At 39.0% G+C, this 26,907-nt stretch overlaps 2 protein-coding genes across 3 annotated transcripts in view; both read left to right on the forward strand.

The window, feature by feature from the left end:
- The window catches only part of LOC139452832 (synaptic vesicular amine transporter-like), a 78,027-nt gene extending 72,012 nt beyond the window's left edge, over positions 1-6,015 (forward strand). For both annotated transcript variants that reach the window (XM_071234457.1, XM_071234459.1), the window contains exons 13-16: positions 618-737; positions 992-1,037; positions 2,416-2,503; positions 3,618-6,015. In XM_071234457.1, the coding sequence (XP_071090558.1) occupies positions 618-737; positions 992-1,037; positions 2,416-2,503; positions 3,618-3,722 (359 nt within the window). In that variant the 3' untranslated portion in view covers positions 3,723-6,015. The remainder of the gene's footprint in view (positions 1-617; positions 738-991; positions 1,038-2,415; positions 2,504-3,617) is intronic.
- Positions 6,016-9,127: 3,112 nt separating this feature from the next.
- Positions 9,128-19,385, forward strand: LOC139451758 (uncharacterized). Its single transcript, XM_071233071.1, has 4 exons — positions 9,128-9,424; positions 17,125-17,226; positions 18,202-18,769; positions 19,372-19,385. The coding sequence occupies exons 1-4, from the start codon at positions 9,128-9,130 to the stop codon at positions 19,383-19,385; spliced, it is 981 nt and encodes a 326-aa protein (XP_071089172.1).
- The last annotated feature ends 7,522 nt before the right edge of the window (positions 19,386-26,907 follow it).

Raw genomic sequence — 26,907 nt, forward strand, 5'->3', positions numbered from 1 at the left:
TCACCACTACTACCATTATTGCCACTACTACTACTACTACTACTACTACTACTACTACTACTGCTACTAGTACTACTACTACTACTACTACTACTACCACTCTACAACGAGAACTACCTACTGCTGCTACTATACGTCTACTAAAAATAGGACTACGACTACAACTGCTACTACTACACGACCGACTACCACATTACCTCGTTTCTTACTCAATATATATATATATATATATATATATATATATATATATATATATATATATATATATATATATATTTTGTCACGGCTACGAGGGGGGCACGGGTGGCCCAGTCGTTTAAGGCGCCGCGATTCGCTGTGCAGAGTTGCGTCCCTTGGGCACGCCAGAAACCTATGATCGTTCGTTCGAATCCCGGTTCGCCCCGATTATGTTTCTAGGTTTGTCAGCACCATACCCGTGCTCGTGGGTTTCACCGAAGTGGTAAACGTCTGAGACCTGCATCACTTCGGGCTTTCCTCCCACATTAAGCTGACACGCCGCGATATAACTGGAATACTGTTAAAAGCGGCGATAAACCCAACTCACTCACTCACTCACGGCTACGTTGGCCCGTGCACTGATATCCCACTGATTGCAGGTATGGTGGACTCGTCGATGATGCCGCACATGGCCTACTTGGTGGACCTCCGTCACGTCTCCGTCTACGGCAGTGTCTACGCCATCGCTGACGTCGCCTTCTGTCTCGGATTTGCAATAGGTGTGTCTTTTCTCCTTATACACCGAAGTTCCGAACGCTATTCCCTTCCACGAATTTCACTCACGTTTAATTGCCACAGCAAGCCCTTCAGAGGGTCCCACTTACATAAGAGCGAGTTTTACGCCATGACTTCTTTCCTTTTTCTGTAGCATCTTTAGCTCCATGTAGTAAAACAAGCGGGGTCTTTTCCAGTTGGCAACGTTTTTCATAAATGCACATGTATCAGTTGTTCAGTGTGTTGGTCCTCTTTTCAGGTCCAGCCATAAGCGGGTCCATTGTGCAGACAATTGGTTTCTCGTGGTATGTATTACTAAACGCTTGCAGTCGGTAGATTATGATTAACATATTATGACGTCACGAGTGATGAATCAGCTTAACACCACAGACACTATGTCCTCTACCACCAAGAAGTTTGTTCACTTGCATTATATATATTTGATGTGTATTACTGAACCAGATTATCGAAAGCCACATATCGGTGCATTTTTAATTTATCTTATAAATCAGTTGATCTTTCATGAAACAATTAGTGCTTTGATAGTGATTGTGATCCTACGATTTACGATTTATACATTAATTATTGTAGCTTCATCGTGCAATAATGCTTGTAGTTTCATGAATCGATAATACTTTTACGACAGTTTTCATCCTAGTAGGGGTGGTCGGGTCGCCTAGTGGTTAAAGCGTTCGCTCGTCACGCCGCAAACCCCGGTTCGAATCCCGACATGGGTACAATGTGTGAAGCCCATTTGTGGTGTCCCCTGTCGTCATATTGCTGGATTATTGCTAAAAGCGGCGTAAAACCTCACTCACTCACCCTAGTAACGTTTTGCAGTTTTCAAGTGTATGGTTTTTTTTGCCCGCCAGGTAAATTGACAAGACCTGGTTAATGAACGTCACTGTCATTTAATGAACATGGGACACAAGTATGATGTTCAGTTTCCTATTTTAGTGTTGGACCGACCATATGATATTCTGGGGTGTGGGTGTTGTGGGTTTTGTACTGAGACAGATATTTTTCCTCTACAACTGCAAAACCAGATTTAAAAAAAAATTAAAGTATGAGCCAAAATATGTTTTTTGTTCTTTTTAAAAACACATTGCAACAATGGGGTTTAACGTCGCGTCCAAGATTATTGCACCTATATAGCGACGTGCATGTACGTGTGTGTGTTTGTGTGGCTGCTTGTACTAGTCCGGACTGATGACGATTTATAGTGCTAGCTCACTGAGATACCATGCCGCAGTTTAACATGAATACCCCACTCAGACACAGTATACTGACTCCGAGCCGACCAGTCCTTGTATTAGCCCCTTAATGCCGAGCGCCAGACAGGGTAACAACAAGTACCACCTTTTAACGTCTTTTGGTATGACGCGGTCGGGGATCGAACCCCGGACCTTCCTCTCTCAGGGCGGACGCTCTACCACCAGACCACGGAGGCGGACTTCAACAATGTACTTCATACCAACAATGTAAGAATATAAGGGGGTATTTCCCCCCTCCACCCACCCCCCCCCCCACCCCCCTCCCACCCAATATCAAACAGGGCCCCTACTACACAAATTATATAACCACGACCCATCAAGCCATACCCTTGAAACATTTATGTTTTACATGCAAATCTGTCAACTGTCAAGAGAAAGACGTTATTTTTTTAAATGTTGATTTTCCCAGGTTGCTGTGGATCATCGCCATTGTGAACATCCTGTACGCCCCGCTCATGTACTTCCTGCGCAACCCCCAGGGTCGGGAGGAGAAGATGGTAAGACGCATCACACGGCCATGTGACATTAAAGGCAACACAGACAGAAATATCACTATATCAATTGCAATTACGTTCAGTGGAAGACTGTCGATGTTATCAATACATCCTGAAATAGAGGCGCTTTGATAGATATCGAGTCGTACTTTTTTACCAAAGGCAATGCTGCGTTTTCTTGAAGCGATGAGAGTTGCAGCTTCCGTTTTACATGCAGGGTAAACTTGGTGAATGCGGACCACTATATTGAGCCGAAAGTGATTGTCACGTTGTGACGCTGTCTTTGATTTATTGCTAGTGGGCATTATGCGAGCTGACATGAGTCATGTGTCAAAACGTGCTGATATGAAACACGCTTGTCAAGATTTAGATGAAAAGCTACCTGCGTTCATGTCTAAAAGAAGAACATTGCTTTAGCCGCAGGTCATAGGTCAAAATATTGACCAGTATACAGATGGTTTTTGGTTTGATTTGTTGTTTAACGCCGCACTCAGCAATATTCCAGCTATATGGCGGCGGTCTGTAAATAATCGAGTCTGGACCAGACAGTCCAGTGATTAATATCATGAGCATCGATCCACGCAATTGGGATCGATGACATATCTCAACCAAGTCACCGAGCATGACCACCCGATTCCGTTAGTCGCCTCTTACGACAAGCATAGTCACCTTTTACGGCAAGCATGGGTTGCTGAAGACCTCTACAGATGGAAACATTCGGATATGTCAACGTTTAAAGAAACCTTTCAAATTTAAACTACCCGGGTATTTGGGTCAATATAGATCGGCAAGGGTGGGTCTGAACTGTCATAGTCAGTAAACTTAGTTGCCCTGGGAAGATGCTATATACACGCCATCAGTTGTTATTTTCATACTGTATTAAGATTCATGCGGTAGTTATATACCAAGGAGTTGAATATCAAATCCATATCTAAACCAAAATATTTTTCTTCTGTATGAATGTTATAGAATGATGTATGCCACTGGCTAATCATACTGTCACGCATTGTCCTGTCAATAACGCCATCCACTCACGACATTTAAGCATAGATTGGATTGCACTGTGAACTCCGATTCCGCATTCATTTACTTTAAACTTTTCGCTTTCTGTTCCCAGTCGCTGATCATGAATGACCAATGTCCAGTGCAGTACGTGACCTACAATCAGACCACGCGCAGCAACGCCAACTCGGATGAAGAAGATGGCTACTTTGAAGATTAGCCGAGGCAACACAGGCATTCAGAATAGATCGTTATGTTCCGGAAACTAAGGAACATCTTTGACTTCAAACTGATTACTAGTGTTGGAATAATGACCTTAGTTTGTAAGGAATTGATAAGGATACAAAGAGTTACCTAAATCGGATTGTATTGGTTGGATTGAAGATAATAGAAAATATTTATGAAGAGCGTACGGACGTTTGATGGTTGCTTGTGAATATGATTCATTGCGTGGGCGACAGATATTTTCACAATTTTATTCTGTAATATATTGCAAAAAATCCGTTTCGAGATCATTTGCGAAAAATCGTCTCATTCCGGAACAGGCATTTTGTTGTATTGCAAATTACGGAAAGACCCGAGTGACAACGGATGGTAAACGAATGGACTTGCATGAATTTGAACGTAATTATTGTTGACAAAAAAAGTGGTATCGGATGACGACAATGATCACGTTTCTTGGTACTGGCATTTCTTGGAGTGACTTAAGAACAGGGTTGTTCGTTAATCCGTAGTCATATTGGTTCCTTACCCTGATGTAAATTCCGATGTAGAGCAAATCAAACAAATATGCATGACGTTTCTAGGTGTTTGTGATACATGTAGATGATTAGACGTAGAGCAAACCCGCAGTTAGTCACCTGTTGGCATGGAAACCCATATATGTTTATAAAACGGTGTATATTTATATGATGTATTACATGTATATAGATTTATGAAAATGATATCAGCGTCTTTATGATGTAAATGAAATAGATTTCGTAATCATATTTATATTTATGTGATGGTTACAGTTTCTGTTTAGTATACGACAAGTGTCCGTATTCATAGCCACTTCATTTTTCATTAATTCATAGACATATATTTACTACAATTGTATCCCCGATATTGCTGCAAATGTTGCAACTTCATTTCGTTGTAGGACAGTTACAGAATAAAAATAAGAATAAGACTGAAGGTTAATATAAAATGTCACTTACATGTAAAGTAAACTATGTTATTAAAGGCCTTACACCTCTCCCTTCAACACAATTAGTACCAAATCACTGATGACTAATAATCTTATCGACCCAGGGTTATAATAAATGTCCTTTTATAGAGTAATTTGATAATTTGTACCAATATTAAGCGTCATATCTAGAAATTAGTTTGATTAATCGTTTGTGATAGTTACATAACATGAATGTCAATACCCAAAATTGAGGAAAAGAACACGCCTTGTGTAGGGAATTCTTGTAAATACCACTGAAAATGAAAAAGGCTCGATCAGGGTCGCAGTGCGGCAATACACGGCCCATACTGAGTAGTAATAAGTGATGAGAGTGGTAGAACAAATATAGTATGTCATCTCTCTGATATGGATGACGGACTTGTTGTGTAGTCTTATTCGGGGCCCAAGGTATCGTCGACATATTGTAGAAATGTATAGTATATGGTACATGCATATACCATAAGTTGACAGCTCTATATATCCCTATTCAGGGCGGGCGGAGAAAAGCGTGAAAAGGCCATGTGAATGTATTATATCAAATAGTAGAATATGTATTGTCTGGTTCCAATGTCTCTGGTCACCTGAAAGCCCTTGTTCATTACAATGCAGTGCCCCAAACGAGGATTATGTATCGTACTAGTCTAGTTGGCTGGCGTATTCAGTATGTCAGCTTGTAGCTATATGTAAACCTTGTTCAGGGCTGAAGAACAGCTCTACAAAACGTCTAATGAGGATATAATGTTGTAATCTTACCATATAAAGTACTTTCTCTTTGACATAAATAATTTGCCCGTATGACAGTACAATGTTAATCCTTGCTCGGAGCCCAAAGGCGGAAATGTATCGCTGTGATCTAAGTATACTTTTTCTCTTTGACATGCATAGACCGGATGGCTGGCCTATTGAAACTCTCGTTCAGGGCAAAAGGTGGTACCACAAGACCGTAAAAGAGATTATATAAAATCTTGATAGGAACGGCATGATGTCTGATACAACATATAAAGCACTCGCGCTTATAACCATGTTCAGGGCCAAACATCAGTAATACACGGCTCGTAATTAGGAACTATCGTTAAATATTGACAGGAACTGTATAGTGTAATATATATTTAACAGGCGACAACCCAGCGTGCTATAGCAATAATGACTGTGTTGTTAATAAAACCCTGTGCTTACAAGCGTCCCATGTGATATTCCGTGTAGACTACACCAGGCGTGTACAATGTACCTATCATCTAGTTGTGTGTACAGAGAGAGTATGTAGTGATGAAGCTGCTGTGGCTGCTGAGACATTGTTTCAATAAAAGCAATTTCCCTACAGTCGCTGGTCGTTATTGATAATTTCAGTATCTACTTAGAGACTAACCATGAGACAATGACAAGTTGGAAAGATTTTTCATCACCGTTTCTGTCTTTATAAAAGGCAATGAGTGAGTAAATATTACTTTATTTGTTTGTTTGTTTGTTCATCGCCACACGCACTATTTCAGATATGACGTCCGGTCTTGACCATGAACTTGTATCCGACTAAAATCAAGCGCCGACCCCTCATACAACTGAGAATAATCTCTGACCTTAACCTGTGCATTTGCCACAGTGGAATACCAGTTCCTGTTTGCAAAGTGAATTGTCAAAGAATGCTTCTACATGGTTGTATTTATTTGTAAAATATAATTTGATTTAAAACTTTTAAAAATAAAACAAATTTCCAACATTTCGAACGTTGAAGGGGTCAAGTGGTTGTAAGTTTATTTCCTTACCCCAGTCTTCATTAAACCAATTAATTACTACTACTACTGCAAGTATACTATACCTTGAACTGCTACGGCTACTACTACTACTACTACTACTACTACTACTACTACTACTACTACTACTACTACTACTACTATCACAATCTACAATAACTTCAAGTGTACCATAACTTTAACCTACTACTACTTCTACTACAACAACAACTACGACTACTACTTCTACTTTTACTACTACTAATTCTACTACTACTACTACTACAACAACAACAACAACTACTACTACTGCAAGTATATTATACCTTCAACTACTACTACTACTACAACTACTACCACTACTACTACTACTACTACAACAACTACTACCACTACTACAACTACTACCACTACTACTACTACTACTACTACAACTACTACTACTTCTACTACTACTACTACTGCAAGTATATTAAACCTTCAACTACTACTACTACTACTACCACTACTACTACGACTACCACAACTACAACTACTACCACTACTACTACTACTACAACTACTACTACTACTACTACTACTACTACTACGACTACCAATACTACAACTACTACTACCACTACTACAACTACTACTACTACTACTATAACTACTACCACTACTTGTACTACTTCTACTATTTCTACAATAACTTCAAGTGTACCATAACTTTAACCTACTACTACTTCTACTACAAAAACAACTTCTACTACTACTACTACTATGAAAAAAGGGGCGGTCGGGTAGCCTAGTGGTTACAGCGTTCGCTCGTCACGCCGAACACCCGCGTTCGATTCCCGACATGGGTATAATGTGTGAAGCCCATTTCTTTCTGACCCCAGCCGTGATATTGCTGGAATATTGCTAAAAGCGGCGTAAAACCATACTCACTCACTCACTCACAATGAAGAAATCTACAATTACTACTACTACTACTACGACTACTACTACTACAATTACAATTACTACTACTGCTACAACTAAGACTACTACTTATTCTACCACCACTACTTGTACTATTTCTACAATAATTTCAAGTGTACCCTAATTTTAACCTACTACTACTACTACTACTACTACTACTACTACTACTACTACTACTACTACTCTACCACCTTTGCGGCATTATACCCAACTCACTCTCCTAACAGTTCATGGTGCCACTACTACCTCCACCATTCATTAACTTTATTTCTTCTATTTGCGTCTTCAGAAAGTTCTCATACATTTTTCTTTGAAAGTTTATGCAGCGATGAAAGTGTTGGTATTGGCAGCACTTTCTGTACATCTTTGTTCAGCACCGACATGAACATTCTAAAATAGTTCATGATCACACAGACGCTTAATAGTAAAATATCATTTGGTGTGATCTTGTTTCAGGACATACAACAACAATCACGGCCTCTCAACTGCCCCCTGACCCCCTCACACACTGCCCCACGTACTCCCCCAGAGGGGACATTAGTTATGTGGACAACCCACGTATGTTGACCCTTCAAACCAATACGGCCATTCTTCCTACACGACAACACGTTTGAGTGATGCTTTGTCTACTAACAAATGTTTTGACCGGTTCTTAATTGATGGGTGACCATTTCCTCCTTTACCTTGTCTATATAAATGCTGGGTGGATGTGGTTCCGCATAACACTCACAGAAGTCTATAGTATCTGCAGCGAATATTGTCCAGGGTAAGTATGCAGTTTCATATACGTTTGACCTTTGAACCAGGTTTGGAGTAGTGATCTGTGTTGAAGCTCTCAAGGTTCAACTTTCGTATTTTGTTCTTTTCTAAAATTCACAAATTGTTGGCCTTAAACTGTTATTTTATTGTTGGAATATGCATCATTATAGATTCTACCATGAAGGCAATTACTCGATTGGTCCATCAAAGATTATTACCCCCTTGATTGAAACAGCTTGTTTGACGACCGCATCCCTGTAGAAGCTTATATTCATAGAACAGTACATTTTTCAGTCATTGTCGGTAGGCATATTTAAATAATTATATGTACAATCATAGGCAAAAAATGGAAAGTTGCGGTTGCTACGGATGTGTGACAGTACGTTTTGTTCAGAAAACACGATAGAAAACTGCAAGGGGCTGTTTTGCGTTTTTCTATATACGAATGTGACGTCATATCTTGTTCACGTCACAGTGAGCAACATAACGTCATAATAGCGACGCAAGGTGTAGAACGAAATCTTTGCAAGGCTTGTTCAGTTTTCTTCAGAGGTGCGCGTTCGGTTTTAAATTCAATTTAGCGCGGTCAGATCTACAGGTAACCAAGCTCTACATTGAAAACACAATGTGTTCACTTCCTAAATACCAGTAGTACATTGTTCCTCAGAGCTTAATTGCTTGTCTGTACCTAGTCTTTGGGAAGTTGTTCCATGCTTATATCAATGATGTTTTGTACTAAAGTTATATTCTCTGTTTCTTCTATTCAAGGGTGCAGCCATGGCAGCAAAATCCATCCTTGCCGTCGTTCTCGTCTCCTGTCTCACAAACCCGACAACTTCTCATTTTCCTTTCTTGCCAAGACGTTTTCCTATAGGAATGCACATGCCATTTCCGTTGCCTCTACGTATACCAATGCCTATCCATATACCAATGCCAATTCCTGTGCTAATGCCTATTCCAATGCCCATGGCGTCTCCTCCCCTCATAGGCCGTTCCGTCGTTGGCGGGGTAGTTGGTGTGGGTGGTGGAGCGGTCCCAGTCCCAGTAGGTGCGAATGTTATTGACGGAAACGTCAACGTCGTTGGAGGAGGCGTTGGTTTGGGTGGTGGAGCGGTGGCTGTCCCAGCCGCTGCCAGTGTTATTGACGGTAACGTGAATATTGTTGGAGGGAGCGTTGTCGGTGGATCGGGTTACAACCTCCCAGCAGGGTTGTCTGTTGACGGTGACGTTAATATCGTCGCAGGAACGCCGGGAGTAAACATGGTTGGTGGGGCGACTTATCCTGCATACTATGGTGATGGGGTCGACATTTCACGCCCTGATGTATCGGATAACTGTAAGTGTTACGAGTTGGTGTTTGTTTGTTTGTTTGTTGTTTAAAGCCGTACTCAGCAATATCCCAGCTATATGACGGCTACGAGTTGGTGTGTTAGCCAAGTGGTCAAACTGTTCGCTTGTCACAACGGGTTCGATTCTTAAGTTGGTCATGCGCTGTGCAGTCCAGGCATGGTGTTACACATCCTTATAAAGCTGGAACACTGCTTAAGGCTCATTTGCTTATGTAAGAATGTATTTGCCAAAACTAATAAGTGAGTAAACTCTTGTGTGGTAGCGAGCGACACGATCTCTGATTGATACAGTGAACATCGATGCATGTCGTCATTCAATCATTCCCTCAGCCATTTAGATATGAGGGTGACTTGTTTGACGGGCAACCATACAACTACTATCAAACCCAACTGATAATTGTTTGACAATCGGAAAAGGAAATCACAGAAAGGCAGGGCGGGCCATGTTCAAATATGTAGCACTTGATGATAACGGTCAAAACGTGCATATTTGCAAAAATGTCCGAAAAATACTACTGAAAGGTTTTTATGTAAACTACGAGTCTCTGCAGAAAGAAATTGATGAATATTTCTCTTGTTTCTATTTCAGATGTGGTCGGCTAATTTGACCTCACCCTGCCATTTACACAAATCACTTGACCAGGAGAAACTTGAGATGCTTTGAATATTCATCCTGACTGTTTGTTTGTTTGTTTGTTGTTTAACGCCGCACTCAGCAGTGTAGCAAGGTTCTGAGAGCAGTCTGTAAATAATCGAGTCAGGACCAGACAATCCAATGCTTGACATCACAAACGTCAATCTTCGCAACAAGGACACGATGACATTTTTCAACCAAGTCAGCGAGTCTGACCACCCGATCCCGTTAGTCGCCTCTTACGACAAGCATGGGTTGCTGAAAACTTATTCTGATCCCGATCGCCTTACCCAGGGGTAATAGTGAGGATATTTATACAAAAAGCCTAAAAATATATATGTATGATATATAATTGTTACATATATCTGAGATACGTGTCTTGTAGATTATGTTTGTTTTGTTGGAAGTTTATATTTCCCGGTACATGAATCTATTTACTTTCTGTTTACACTCTACCATCAGCACATGATGTATTGTTGTATGTTTGTTTTTATTTTTTTTCGTCATCCAAGTGATGAGCAGATGTAATAAAAATATTGTCTATATTGGCTGTTGATTGTTCATCTCAATGTTTTTTTTAAATTCAGTTATGCACTATACATCAATGAAATTGATAAGGATACAAAGACTTACATTGAACGGATTGTATTGGTTGGATTGAAGAGAATAGAAAATATTTATGAACAGCGTACGGACGTTTGATGGTTGCTTGTGAATATGATTCATTGCGTGGGCGACAGATATTTTCACAATTATATTCTGTAATATATTAAAAAAAAATCCATTTCGAGATCATTTGTGAAAAATCGTCTCTTTCCGAAACAGACATTTTATTGTATTGCAAATTACGGAAAGACCCGAGTGACAAAGGATGGTAAACGAATGGATTTGCATGAAATTGAACGTAATTATTGTTGACAAACAAAATGGTATCGGATGATGACAATGATCACGTTTCTTGGTACTGGCATTTCTTGGAGTGACTTAAGAACAGGGTTGTTCGTTAATCCGTAGTCATATTGGTTCCTTGTCCTTATGTAAATTCCGATGTAGAGCAAATCAAACAAATATGCATGACGTTTCTAGGTGTTTGTGATACTTGTAGATGATTAGACGTAGAGCAAACCCGCAGTTAGTCACCTGTTGGCATGGAAACCCATATATGTTTATAAAACGGTGTATATTTATATGATGTGTTACATGTATATAGATTTATGAAAATGATATCTGCGTCCTTTATGATGTAAATGAAATAGATTTCGTATATCATATTTATATTTCTGTGATGGTTACAGTTTCTGTTTAGTATACAACAAGTGTCCGTATTCATAGCCACTTCATTTTTCATTAATTCATAAACATATATTTACTACAATTGTATCCCGAATATTGCTGCAAATGTTGCAACTTCATTTCGTTGTAGGACAGTTACAGAATAAAAATAAGAATAAGACTGAAGGTTAATATAAAATGTCACTTACATGTAAAGTAAACTATGTTATTAAAGGCCTTACACCTCTCCTTTCAACACAATTAGTACCAAATCACTGATGACTAATAATCTTATTGACCCAGGGGTTATAATAAATGTCCTTTTATAGAGTAATTTTGATAATTTGTACCAATATTAAACGCCATATCTAGAAATTAGTTTGATTAATCTTTTGTGATAGTTACATAACATGAATGTCAATACCCAAAATTGAGGAAAAGAACAAGCCTTGTGTAGGGAATTCTTGTAAATACCACTGAAAATGAAAAAGGCTCGATCAGGGTCGCAGTGCGGCAATACACGGCCCATACTGAGTAGTAATAAGTGATGAGAGTGGTAGAACAAATATAGTATGTCATCTCTCTGATATGGATGACGGACTTGTTGTGTAGTCTTATTCGGGGCCCAAGGTATCGTCGACATATTGTAGAAATGTATAGTATATGGTACATGTATATACCATAAGTTGACAGCTCTATATATCCCTATTCAGGGCGGGCGGAGAGAAGCGTGAAAAGGCCATGTGAATGTATTATATCAAATAGTAGAATATGTATTGTCTGGTTCCAATGTCTCTGGTCACCTGAAAGCCCTTGTTCATTACAATGCAGTGCCCCAAACGAGGATTATGTATCGTACTAGTCTAGTTGGCTGGCGTATTCAGTATGTCAGCTTGTAGCTATATGTAAACCTTGTTCAGGGCTGAAGAACAGCTCTACAAAACGTCTAATGAGGATATAATGTTGTAATCTTACCATATAAAGTACTTTCTCTTTGACATAAATAATAATAATGACATAATAATTGAAACTCTCGTTCAGGGCAAAAGGTGGTACCACAGGACCTTTAAAGAGATTATGTAAAATCTTGATAGGACCGGCATGATGTCTGATACAACATATAAAGCACTCGCGCTTATAACCATGTTCAGGGCCAAACATCAGTAATACACGGCTTGTAATTAGGAACTATCGTTAAATATTGACAGGAACTGTATAGTGTAATATATATTTAACAGGCGACAACCCAGCGTGCTATAGCAATAATGACTGTGTTGTTAATAAAACCCTGTGCTTACAAGCGTCCCATGTGATATTCCGTGTAGACTACACCAGGCGTGTACAATGTACCTATCATCTAGTTGTGTGTACAGAGAGAGTATGTAGTGATGAAGCTGCTGTGGCTGCTGAGACATTGTTTCAATAAAAGCAATTTCCCTACAGTCGCTGGTCGTTATTGATAATTTCAGTATCTACTTAGAGACTAACCATGAGACAATGACAAGTTGGAAAAGATTTTTCATCACCGTTTCTGTCTTTATAAAAGGCAGTGAGTGAGTAAATATTACTTTATTTGTTTGTTTGTTTGTTTATCGCCACACGTAATAGTTCAGCTATATGACGGCGGTCTGTAAATAAACGATCAAGTGATTGATATAGTGAGCATCGATCCACACGATTGGGATCCACGCATCAACCAAGTCAGCGAGCCTGACCACCCAATCCCGTCAATCGCCTGTTGCATTTTTTGCTGAAAACCTAATCTAACGCGGATCTAAACGGGGGAAATATTTCTTTAAGCCGCATCAGCAGTATTGCAGCTGCCCACGGCTATAAAAGACATGTAACGGTATATTGGGCAATCAAAACGAGTTTATGACTAATATCCTTTGTAACATATGTAATATTTGAGATAGCACTTTCTTAGTAAAGTACAAATTCTTGTACCTTTTGGGTTAAGTCCCAGTCGGTACTCGAACCCACACTCTCAGAGTAATGCATCTAATCGCCAGCACACAAAGTCAGCAATGTAGCCAACGCAGCCACCGAGGCATCCACAAAATGGAAGTCCGACATCTGGTAGTCTACATCCGGTTTGGGTACCCTGAACCGTCACTTTCTGTTTGTCCAGCAGCTGGCCAAGAGATAATCCCCATCGTGTTTGTTTTAGCAGCATACATCCGTAAAAACGTGCATCTAGCATTCTTTTAATTTAAAATTTAAAACAAAGAACCGATAAAAGGTATGAACTCTGTACAAAACATTGTCTTATTTGTCGAATTTCTATTCTACATTCCCTTTTAAGTAATTCACAGTCCAACTAGATGAGAAACGGCATTGTGATAATCTTTCACTGGTTTCTGGTTGGCAAGAAGTTGTCGCTTCTTCCTGACAAGGGCATGGCCTAAGTTCCGATAATCTTCTTCTTGGGTGACATCGAACTACCTGATCGAAGCTTGATGATTGTGGTCTCAGTACTGTCTTCCCCAACCTGTAGTATCTCCATGGATTGAGATGGCTACTTCAAGTCTTCTCAGGTTTGAATGCCACCCCTCGAGGTGATTTGTTTGTTGGTAGTTTGTCAGAAACTTCACCAGTGATTCATCAGCCTAATGCTGATAGATAAGATTGTGCTTCGTGACAAAGTCATCGTTTGTGTTAATGGTGGCTGGACATTCTCTTGGAGAACATTTCGAGTTTGAAAAAAATTGGAAGTATGACGTCCGGTCTTGACCATGAACTTGTATCCGACTAAAATCTAGCGCCGACCCCTCATACAACTGGGAATAATCTCTGACCTTAACCTGTGCATTTGCCACAGTGGAATACCAGTTCCTGTTTGTAAAGTGAATTGTCTTAGTAGACACTCAAAGAATGCTTCTACATGGTTGTATTTATTTGTAAAATATAATTTGATTTAAAACTTTTAAAAATAAAACAACATTAATACACAACTTTTCTTTATGAATAAATATATTTCCCTTTTTCGACACAAATTTCAAACATTTCGAACGTTGAAGGGGTCAAGTGGTTGTAAGTTTATTTCTTACCCCAGTCTTCATTAAACCAATTAATGTTTAGCCATGGGCTACCCACCTTGTGCATCAGTGTGGAGACATATATAACTGTGTATCTTGTCATTTCTTCGGATAAAGCCATGTTTGACGGTCAAGGCCACTATGTGTGGGGCCAAGACGTCATAAAAGAGAATATTCATTTCGTAGTGGTCAAAGGGAGTTAACTGCACATACACATACCATAATTCCCGAACGCTAGTCCCAAGGCACAGATAATGGTATTTTATATTGAAGAGATGTAGGTTCAAGTTCATTTCACAAATTTCCCCTGAGCAAAATTTGATTTGTAAAAAACGCACGCCATGTGAGCAACAGTCAACAGTCAACCGCACCTATTCGACGAGATGATATGACGCCATGTATGGTTGTGGCGGATGTCAACACTACTACTACTACTACTACTACTACTACTACTTCTACTACTACTACTACTACTACAACTTCTACTACTACTACAACTTCTACTACTACTACTACTACTACTATTACTACTAGTATTACTTCTACTACTACTACTATAACTACAACTACTACTACTACTGCAAGTATACTATACCTTCACTTACTAATACTACTACTTCTACTACTACTACTACTACTTGTACTACTTCTACTATTTTTACAATTACTTCAAGTGTACCATAACTTTAACCTACTACTACTTCTACTACAACAACAACTACGACTACTACTACTACTACTACTTCTACTACTACTACTACTACTACTACTACTACTACTACTACTACTACTACTACTACAACAACAACTACTACTACTGCAAGTATATTATACCTTCAACTACCACTACTACTACTACTAAAACAACAACTACGACTACTACTACTACTACTTCTACTACTACTAATTCTACTACTACTACTACAACAACAACAACAACAACTACTACTACTACTGCAAGTATATTATACCTTCAACTACTATTGCTATAACTACTACCACTACTACTACTACAACAACTACTACCACTACTACAACTACTATCACTACTACTACTACTACTACAACTACTACTACTACTACTACTGCAAGTATATTGTACCTTCAACTACTACTACTACGACTACCACTACTACAACTACTACCACTACTACTACTATAACTACAACTACTACTACTACTGCAAGTATACTATACCTTCACTTACTAATACTACTACTTCTACTACTACTACTACTACTTGTACTACTTCTACTATTTCTACAATTACTTCAAGTGTACCATAACTTTAACCTACTACTACTTCTACTACAACAACTACTACTACTACTGCAAGTATATTATACCTTCAACTACTATTGCTATAACTACTACCACTACTACTACTACAACAACTACTACCACTACTACAACTACTATCACTACTACTACTACTACTACAACTACTACTACTACTACTACTACTGCAAGTATATTGTACCTTCAACTACTACTACTACGACTACCACTACTACAACTACTACCACTACTACTACTATAACTACAACTACTACTACTACTGCAAGTATACTATACCTTCACTTACTAATACTACTACTTCTACTACTACTACTACTACTTGTACTACTTCTACTATTTCTACAATTACTTCAAGTGTACCATAACTTTAACCTACTACTACTTCTACTACAACAACAACTACGACTACTACTTCTACTACTACTTCTACTACTACTACTACTACTACTACAACAACAACTACTACTACTGCAAGTATATTATACCTTCAACTACCACTACTACTACTACTACAACAACAACTACGACTACTACTACTACTACTTCTACTACTACTAATTCTACTACTACTACTACAACAACAACAACAACTACTACTACTACTGCAAGTATATTATACCTTCAACTACTATTGCTATAACTACTACCACTACTACTACTACAACAACTACTACCACTACTACAACTACTATCACTGCTACTACTACTACTACAATTACTACTACTACTGCAAGTATATTGTACCTTCAACTACTACTACTACGACTACCACTACTACAACTACTACCACTACTACTACTACTACTATAACTACTACCACTACTTGTACTACTTCTACTATTTCTACAATAACTTCAAGTGTACCACAACTTTAACCTACTACTACTTCTACTACAAAAACAACAACTACTACTACTACTACTACTACTACTACTTCTACTACTACTACTATGAAAAAAGGGCCGGTCGGGTAGCCTAGTGGTTACAGCGTTCGCTCGTACCCTAATTTTAACCTACTACTACTACTACTACTACTACTACTACTACTACTACTACTACTTCTACTACTACTACTACTTCTACTACTACTACTACTACTCTACCACCTTTGCGGCATTATACCCAACTCACTATCCTAACAGTTCATGGTGCCACTACTACCTCCACCATTCATTAACTCTATTTCTTCTATTTGCGTCTTCAGAAAGTTCTCATACATTTGTCTTTGAAAGTTTATGCAGCGATGAAAGTGTTGGTATTGGCAGCACTTTCTGTACATCTTTGTTCAGCATCGACATGAACATTCTAAAATAGTTCATGATCACACAGACGCTTAATAGTAAAATATCATTTGGTGTGATCTTGTTTCAGGACATACAACAACAATCACGGCCTCTCAACTGCCCCCTGACCCCCTCACACACTGCCCCACGTACTCCCCCAGAGGGGACATTAGTTATGTGGACAACCCACGTATGTTGACCCTTCAAACCAATACGGCCATTCTTCCTACAGGACAACACGTTTGAGTGATGCTTTGTCTACTAACAAATGTTTTGACCGGTTCTTAATTGATGGGTGACCATTTCCTCCTTTACCTTGTCTATATAAATGCTGGGTGGATGTGGTTCCGCATAACACTCACAGAAGTCTATAGTATCTGCAGCGAATATTGTCCAGGGTAAGTATGCAGTTTCATATACGTTTGACCTTTGAACCAGGTTTGGAGTAGTGATCTGTGTTGAAGCTCTCAAGGTTCAACTTTCGTATTTTGTTCTTTTCTAAAATTCACAAATTGTTGGCCTTAAACTGTTATTTCATTGTTGGAATATGCATCATTATAGATTCTACCATGAAGGCAATTACTCGATTGGTCCATCAAAGATTATTACCCCCTTGATTGAAACAGCTTGTTTGACGACCGCATCCCTGTAGAAGCTTATATTCATAGAACAGTACATTTTTCAGTCATTGTCGGTAGGCATATTTAAATAATTATATGTACAATCATAGGCAAAAAATGGAAAGTTGCGGTTGCTACAAAATTGGATATGTTACAGTACGTTTTGTGCAGAAAACACGATAGAAAACTGCATGGGGCTGTTTTGCGTTTTTCTATATACGAATGTGACGTCATATCTTGTTCACGTCACAGTGAGCAACATAACGTCATAATAGCGACGCAAGGTGTAGAACGAAATCTTTGCAAGGCTTGTTCAGTTTTCTTCAGAGGTGCGCGTTCGGTTTTAAATTCAATTTAGCGCGGTCAGATCTACAGGTAACCAAGCTCTACATTGAAAACACAATGTGTTCACTTCCTAAATACCAGTAGTACATTGTTCCTCAGAGCTTAATTGCTTGTCTGTACCTAGTCTTTGGGAAGTTGTTCCATGCTTATATCAATGATGTTTTGTACTAAAGTTATATTCTCTGTTTCTTCTATTCAAGGGTGCAGCCATGGCAGCAAAATCCATCCTTGCCGTCGTTCTCGTCTCCTGTCTCACAAACCCGACAACTTCTCATTTTCCTTTCTTGCCAAGACGTTTTCCTATAGGAATGCACATGCCATTTCCGTTGCCTCTACGTATACCAATGCCTATCCATATACCAATGCCAATTCCTGTGCTAATGCCTATTCCAATGCCCATGGCGTCTCCTCCCCTCATAGGCCGTTCCGTCGTTGGCGGGGTAGTTGGTGTGGGTGGTGGAGCGGTCCCAGTCCCAGTAGGTGCGAATGTTATTGACGGAAACGTCAACGTCGTTGGAGGAGGCGTTGGTTTGGGTGGTGGAGCGGTGGCTGTCCCAGCCGCTGCCAGTGTTATTGACGGTAACGTGAATATTGTTGGAGGGAGCGTTGTCGGTGGATCGGGTTACAACCTCCCAGCAGGGTTGTCTGTTGACGGCGACGTTAATATCGTCGCAGGAACGCCGGGAGTAAACATGGTTGGTGGGGCGACTTATCCTGCATACTATGGTGATGGGGTCGACATTTCACGCCCTGATGTATCGGATAACTGTAAGTGTTACGAGTTGGTGTTTGTTTGTTTGTTTGTTGTTTAAAGCCGTACTCAGCAATATCCCAGCTATATGACGGCTACGAGTTGGTGTGTTAGCCAAGTGGTCAAACTGTTCGCTTGTCACAACGGGTTCGATTCTTAAGTTGGTCATGCGCTGTGCAGTCCAGGCATGGTGTTACACATCCTTATAAAGCTGGAACACTGCTTAAGGCTCATTTGCTTATGTAAGAATGTATTTGCCAAAACTAATAAGTGAGTAAACTCTTGTGTGGTAGCGAGCGACACGATCTCTGATTGATACAGTGAACATCGATGCATGTCGTCATTCAATCATTCCCTCAGCCATTTAGATATGAGGGTGACTTGTTTGACGGGCAACCATACAACTACTATCAAACCCAACTGATAATTGTTTGACAATCGGAAAAGGAAATCACAGAAAGGCAGGGCGGGCCATGTTCAAATATGTAGCACTTGATGATAACGGTCAAAACGTGCATATTTGCAAAAATGTCCGAAAAATACTACTGAAAGGTTTTTATGTAAACTACGAGTCTCTGCAGAAAGAAATTGATGAATATTTCTCTTGTTTCTATTTCAGATGTGGTCGGCTAATTTGACCTCACCCTGCCAAATTACACAAATCACTTGACCAGGAGAAACTTGAGATGCTTTGGATATTCATCCTGACTGTTTGTTTGTTTGTTTGTTGTTTAACGCCGCACTCAGCAGTGTAGCAAGGTTCTGAGAGCAGTCTGTAAATAATCGAGTCAGGACCAGACAATCCAATGCTTGACATCACAAACGTCAATCTTCGCAACAAGAACACGATGACATTTTTCAACCAAGTCAGCGAGTCTGACCACCCGATCCCGTTAGTCGCCTCTTACGACAAGCATGGGTTGCTGAAAACTTATTCTGATCCCGATCGCCTTACCCAGGGGTAATAGTGAGGATATTTATACAAAAAGCCTAAAAATATTTATGTATGATATATAATTGTTACATATATCTGAGATACGTGTCTTGTAGAGTATGTTTGTTTTGTTGGAAGTTTATATTTCCCGGTACATGAATCTATTTACTTTCTGTTTACACTCTACCATCAGCACATGATGTATTGTTGTATGTTTGTTTTTATTTTTTTTCGTCATCCAAGTGATGAATAGATGTAATAAAAATATTGTCTATATTGGCTGTTGATTGTTCATCTCAATGTTTTTTTTAAATTCAGTTATGCACTATACATCAATGAAATTGATAAGGATACAAAGACTTACATTGAACGGATTGTATTGGTTGGATTGAAGAGAATAGAAAATATTTATGAACAGCGTACGGACGTTTGATGGTTGCTTGTGAATATGATTCATTGCGTGGGCGACAGATATTTTCACAATTATATTCTGTAATATATTAAAAAAAAAATCCATTTCGAGATCATTTGTGAAAAATCGTCTCTTTCCGAAACAGACATTTTATTGTATTGCAAATTACGGAAAGACCCGAGTGACAAAGGATGGTAAACGAATGGATTTGCATGAAATTGAACGTAATTATTGTTGACAAACAAAATGGTATCGGATGATGACAATGATCACGTTTCTTGGTACTGGCATTTCTTGGAGTGACTTAAGAACAGGGTTGTTCGTTAATCCGTAGTCATATTGGTTCCTTGTCCTTATGTAAATTCCGATGTAGAGCAAATCAAACAAATATGCTTGATAGAACCGGCATGATGTCTGATACAACATATAAAGCACTCGCGCTTATAACCATGTTCAGGGCCAAACATCAGTAATACACGGCTCGTAATTAGGAACTATCGTTAAATATTGACAGGAACTGTATAGTGTAATATATATTTAACAGGCGACAACCCAGCGTGCTATAGCAATAATGACTGTGTTGTTAATAAAACCCTGTGCTTACAAGCGTCCCATGTGATATTCCGTGTAGACTACACCAGGCGTGTACAATGTACCTATCATATAGTTGTCTGTACAGAGAGAGTATGTAGTGATGAAGCTGCTGTGGCTGCTGAGACATTGTTTCAATAAAAGCAATTTCCCTACAGTCGCTGGTCGTTATTGATAATTTCAGTATCTACTTAGAGACTAACCATGAGACAATGACAAGTTGGAAAAGATTTTTCATCACCGTTTTTGTCTTTATAAAAGGCAGTGAGTGAGTAAATATTACTTTATTTGTTTGTTTGTTTGTTTATCGCCACACGCAATATTTCAGCTATATGACGGCGGTCTGTAAATAATCGTGTCTTGACCAGACGATCTAGTGATTGATATCGTGAGCATCGATCCACACGATTGGGATCCACGCATCAACCAAGTCAGCGAGCCTGACCACCCAATCCCGTCAATCGCCTGTTGCATTGTTTGCTGAAAACCTATTCTAACGCGGATCTAAACGGGGGAAATATTTCTTTAAGCCGCATCAGCAGTATTGCAGCTGCCCACGGCTATAAAAGACATGTAACGGTATATTGGGCAATCAAAACGAGTTTATGACTAATATCCTTTGTAACATATGTAATATTTGAGATAGCACTTTCTTAGTAAAGTACAAATTCTTGTACCTTTTGGGTTAAGTCCCAGTCGGGACTCGAACCCACACTCTCAGAGTAATGCATCTAATCGCCAGCACACAAAGTCAGCAATGTAGCCAACGCAGCCACCGAGGCATCCACAAAATGGAAGTCCGACAACTGGTAGTCTACATCCGGTTTGGGTATCATGAACCGTCACTTCCTGTTTGTCCAGCAGCTGGCCAAGGGGTAATCCCGATCGCGTTTGTTTTAGCAACATACATCCGTAAAAACGTACATCTAGCATTCTTTTAATTTAAAATTTAAAACAAAGAACCGATAAAAGGTATGAACTCTGTACAAAACATTGTCTTATTTGTCGAATTTCTATTCTACATTCCCTTTTACATAATTCACAGTCCAACTAGATGAGAATCGGCATTGTGATAATCTTTCACTGGTTTCTTGTTCTTCCTGACAAGGGCATGGCCTAAGTTCCGATAATCTTCTTCTTGGGTGACATCGAACTACCTGATCGAAGCTTGATGATTGTGGTCTCAGTACTGTCTTCCCCAACCTGTAGTATCTCCATGGATTGAGATGGCTACTTCAAGTCTTCTCAGGTTTGAATGCCACCCCTCGAGGTGATTAGTTTGTTGGTAGTTTGTCAGAAACTTCACCAGTGATTCATCAGCCTAATGCTGATAGATAAGATTGTGCTTCGTGACAAAGTCATCGTTTGTGTTAATGGTGGCTGGACATTCTCTTGGAGAACATTTCGAGTTTGAAAAAATTTGGAAGTATGACGTCCGGTCTTGACCATGAACTTGTATCCGACTAAAATCAAGCGCCGACCCCTCATACAACTGGGAATAATCTCTGACCTTAACCTGTGCATTTGCCACAGTGGAATACCAGTTCCTGTTTGTGAAGTGAATTGTCTTAGTAGACACTCAAAGAATGCTTCTACATGGTTGTATTTATTTGTAAAATATAATTTGATTTAAAACTTTTAAAAATAAAACAACATTATACACAACTTTTCTTTATGAATAAATATATTTCCTTTTTTCGACACAAATTTCCAACATTTCGAACGTTGAAGGGGTCAAGTGGTTGTAAGTTTATTTCTTACCCCAGTCTTCATTAAACCAATTAATGTTTAGCCATGGGCTACCCACCTTGTGCATCAGTGTGGAGACATATATAACTGTGTATCTTGTCATTTCTTCGGGTGAAGCCATGTTTGACGGTCAAGGCCACTATGTGTGGGGCCAAGACGTCATAAAAGAGAATATTCATTTCGTAGTGGTCAAAGGGAGTTAACTGCACATACACAATACCATAATTCCCGCACGCTAGTCCCAAGGCACAGATAATGGTATTGTATATTGAAGAGATGTAGATTCAAGTTCATTTCACAAAATTTCCCCTGAGCAAAATTCGATTTGTAAAAAACGCACGCCATGTGAACAACAGTCAACAGTCAACCGCATCTATTCGACGAGATGATATGACGCCATGTATGGTTGTGGCGGATGTCAACACTACTACTACTACTACTACTACTACTACAACTACTACTACTACAACTACTACTACTACTACTACAACTACTACTACTACTACTACTACTACTACTACTACTACTAGTATTACTTCTACTTCTACTACTACTACTACTACTCCTACTTCTACTACTACTACTACTACTACTACTACAACTACTACTACTACTACTACTACTACTACTACTGCAAGTATATTATACCTTCAACTACTACTACTACTAATACTACTACTACGACTACCACTACTACAACTACTACCACTACTACTACTACAACTACTACTACTACTATTACAACTACTACTACTACTACTACTACTACGACAACCACTACTACAACTACTACTACTACTACTACAACTACTTGTACTACTTCTACTATTTCTACAATAACTTCAAGTGTACGACAACTTTAACCTACTACTACTTCTACTACAAAAATAACAACTACTACTACTACTACTACTACTACTACTTCTACTACTACTACTACTACTATGAAAAAAGGGGCGGTCGGGTAGCCTAGTGGTTACAGCGTTCGCTCGTCACGCCGAAGACCCGGGTTCGATTCCCGACATGGGTATAATGTGTGAAGCCCATTTCTGATGTCCCCCGCCGTGATATTGCTGGAATATTGCTAAAAGCGGCGTAAAACCATACTCATTCACTCACTCACTTGCAATGAAGAAATCTACAATTACTACTACTACTACTACTACAATTACAATTACTACTACTGCTACAACTAAGACTACTACTTATTCTACCACCACTACTTGTACTATTTCTACAATAATTTCAAGTGTACCCTAATTTTAACCTACTACTACTACTACTACTACTACTACTACTACTACTACTACTTCTACTACTACTTCTACTACTACTACTACTACTACTACTACTACTACTACTACTACTACTACTACTACTACTACTACTCTACCACCTTTGCGGCATTATACCCAACTCACTATCCTAACAGTTCATGGTGCCACTACTACCTCCACCATTCATTAACTCTATTTCTTCTATTTGCGTCTTCAGAAAGTTCTCATACATTTGTCTTTGAAAGTTTATGCAGCGATGAAAGTGTTGGTATTGGCAGCACTTTCTGTACATCTTTGTTCAGCACCGACATGAACATTCTAAAATAGTTCATGATCACACAGACGCTTAATAGTAAAATATCATTTGGTGTGATCTTGTTTCAGGACATACAACAACAATCACGGCCTCTCAACTGCCCCCTGACCCCCTCACACACTGCCCCACGTACTCCCCCAGAGGGGACATTAGTTATGTGGACAACCCACGTATGTTGACCCTTCAAACCAATACGGCCATTCTTCCTACAGGACAACACGTTTGAGTGATGCTTTGTCTACTAACAAATGTTTTGACCGGTCCTTAATTGATGGGTGACCATTTCCTCCTTTACTTTGTCTATATAAATGCTGGGTGGATGTGGTTCCGCATAACACTCACAGAAGTCTATAGTATCTGCAGCGAATATTGTCCAGGGTAAGTATGCAGTTTCATATACGTTTGACCTTTGAACCAGGTTTGGAGTAGTGATCTGTGTTGAAGCTCTCAAGGTTCAACTTTCGTATTTTGTTCTTTTCTAAAATTCACAAATTGTTGGCCTTAAACTGTTATTTTATTGTTGGAATATGCATCATTATAGATTCTACCATGAAATTGGAAATTACTCGAAAGGCTATTAAAGCTCATCTGACTGAAACAACTTGTTTGACGATCGCATCCCTGCAGAAGCTTATATTCATAGAATAGTACATTTTTCAGTCATTGTCGGTAGGCACACTTAAATAATTATATTACAATTATAGGGAAAAAATGCAAAGTTGTGATTGCTATAAAATACAAAGGATGCGGGGCAATACGTTTAGTGCAGAAAACACGATAGAAAACTGCAAGGAGCTATTTGGCGCTTTTCTATATACGAATGTGACGTCATATCTTGTTCACGTCACAGTGAGCAACATAACGTCATAATAGCGACGCAAGGTGTAGAACGAAATCTTTGCAAGGCTTGCTCAGTTTTCTTCAATGGTGCGCGTTCGGTTCTAAATTCTATTTAGGGCGGTCAGATCTACAGGTAACCAAGCTCTACATTGAAAACACAATGTGTTCACCTCCTAAATACCAGTAGTACATTGTTCCTCAGAGCTTAAAGGGGCACTGATCTAACGCAATTCCCCGGGACTGGTTGTTGCCTTTGTTATTGTTTTTTCCCAGTGAGTACCCGGATGTAGAGCAGAAATCTAGACTAGCTCGCGACCTCTGTTGCGCCATTCGTAAGCGCATTAGTCACTTTTATGGATACCGGTAGTAATAAGAGCGTATGGTCACATTGATCAACAAAATGAAATACAGTTTTCGAGATAATAAGGAAATGTAGGTATTTTTGTGGGTAGCATCGGTAATGGTGACGAAGTTTTGATAAGTCACTTGCTTGGTAATTTTGCGATTTTCGTTTACACTATTTTGACTTGCAACACAAAGTAAATATTTCATCTGAGCATTGCTTTTTTTATAGTGTGTATATTTTTTTACTGTCAAAATGTGTAACATATTTATTAAACGTATAAATATTCAGTTATTTTACAAAGTGACTGAAAAACATTTCCATCTGTATTATTATGATAACGAATTCCAATCATTTTGATGTTTAATGTCATCACCAAGAGACTGAAAATGTTACGTTGAAAAGTACATGTCTATGTTGTTTGGCTTCTAATCCTACATAATAATCTGTTGTGATGTTTGTAGGCCCTTTTGATCGTCTTAATCAATCTGGACAGATCTTTTAGTCAAAATGACTGAAATATTTACACATTTTATAAATTGCCTGAGAGAATCACATTTTACAAATTGACGGTAATCTATACAAGCTTACAAAGGAAATGACCTGTGAAAACAACGTCTATCGCGCATTGAAGAATTTCCCAACCAAGACGTAGAGAAACAAGAACGAATCGGTTCAAATGAAGGAAAACAAAATGCAAATACCATAATTACAACTTACCAAATTTATGTGTATAAATAGGCAGCTTCCTTGTTCGAGGAATGTATCCGTGAATATCCACACAAAGGAATAATGTCCCACTCATCTGCAGCTATACAAAATAACTTATTCGATGTCACGTGTCTCTGTAACTATCAAATATTCTAAAAGATATATATCGTTTCGGGATATTATAACCAGTGTTCGTTTCTCAACTGATCACTTGGATTGTTTCCAAGGGTTGGCTGAGAAAGGCCACGTGACAACTATTTTCATAACGTCCACGGTTCTTAAAAAATCCACTGAGTTTGATAACAATGAGCAACCAATCAACGTATTATCAGTTAACCCTTTGAACAAAGTATGTTGTTTTTACATCGGCACTTCACGCCATGATATGAGTGTATTCCCTTTGTTTTAGTAAACCTAGACATGTAAACACTCACTTTTGACATATCCACTGTGCAAGATAACAGTGATTAATCAATCAACGTATTTTCTGTTAATCCTTTGATGACTAGGAACGATCCGTTGATTTACCTAAAAAAGTAAATCAACTGATCATTCATCTCTTGCTGGGCTGCCACGTGCATATTACATAACGCACATTTCACCTCACTTCAAACCTGGATATAGATTGAATAATTACCCCAGACACAATAAATGCCAAATGAGAACCTTTGTCAGGTAATCTAAGTGGTGCTACCACTAATTGTACCTGTAATAAATTCATTAACTGAGCATCAAGTGAATGACGACAAATACACAAGTGTAGGGTTATACGAGAAAACGTTGATGACAACAAGGGAGTAGTAATCGTATTATCGACGCAATCCGAAATCCGAAAATGCTTTCACTGCATGGATACCTTTTTTTTAGTATTAAACTATAACCATCTGGGGTATTTCCAAATGACGACTTCCGATGAGCTCCGCCGTTCTTTTTGTCTGTTTGTTTAGGCTGAAGAAATTAATTAACATGCGCCCTTTGTCGA

The sequence above is a fragment of the Haliotis cracherodii genome, unplaced genomic scaffold, assembly GCF_022045235.1.
Source record: "Haliotis cracherodii isolate W230 unplaced genomic scaffold, xgHalCrac1.p SCAF_9, whole genome shotgun sequence".
Lineage (NCBI taxonomy): Eukaryota > Metazoa > Mollusca > Gastropoda > Lepetellida > Haliotidae > Haliotis > Haliotis cracherodii.

Coding starts and splice junctions, on each gene's coding strand:
- LOC139451758 (XM_071233071.1), top strand. CDS start 9,128: ATGGCGTCTCCTCCCCTCATAGGCCGTTCCGTCGTTGGCGGGGTAGTT. Junction 9,425..17,124: donor GAACGCCGGGAGTAAACATG/GTTGGTGGGGCG, acceptor ATCTTGTTTCAG/GACATACAACAACAATCACG. Junction 17,227..18,201: donor TAGTTATGTGGACAACCCAC/GTATGTTGACCC, acceptor CTTCTATTCAAG/GGTGCAGCCATGGCAGCAAA.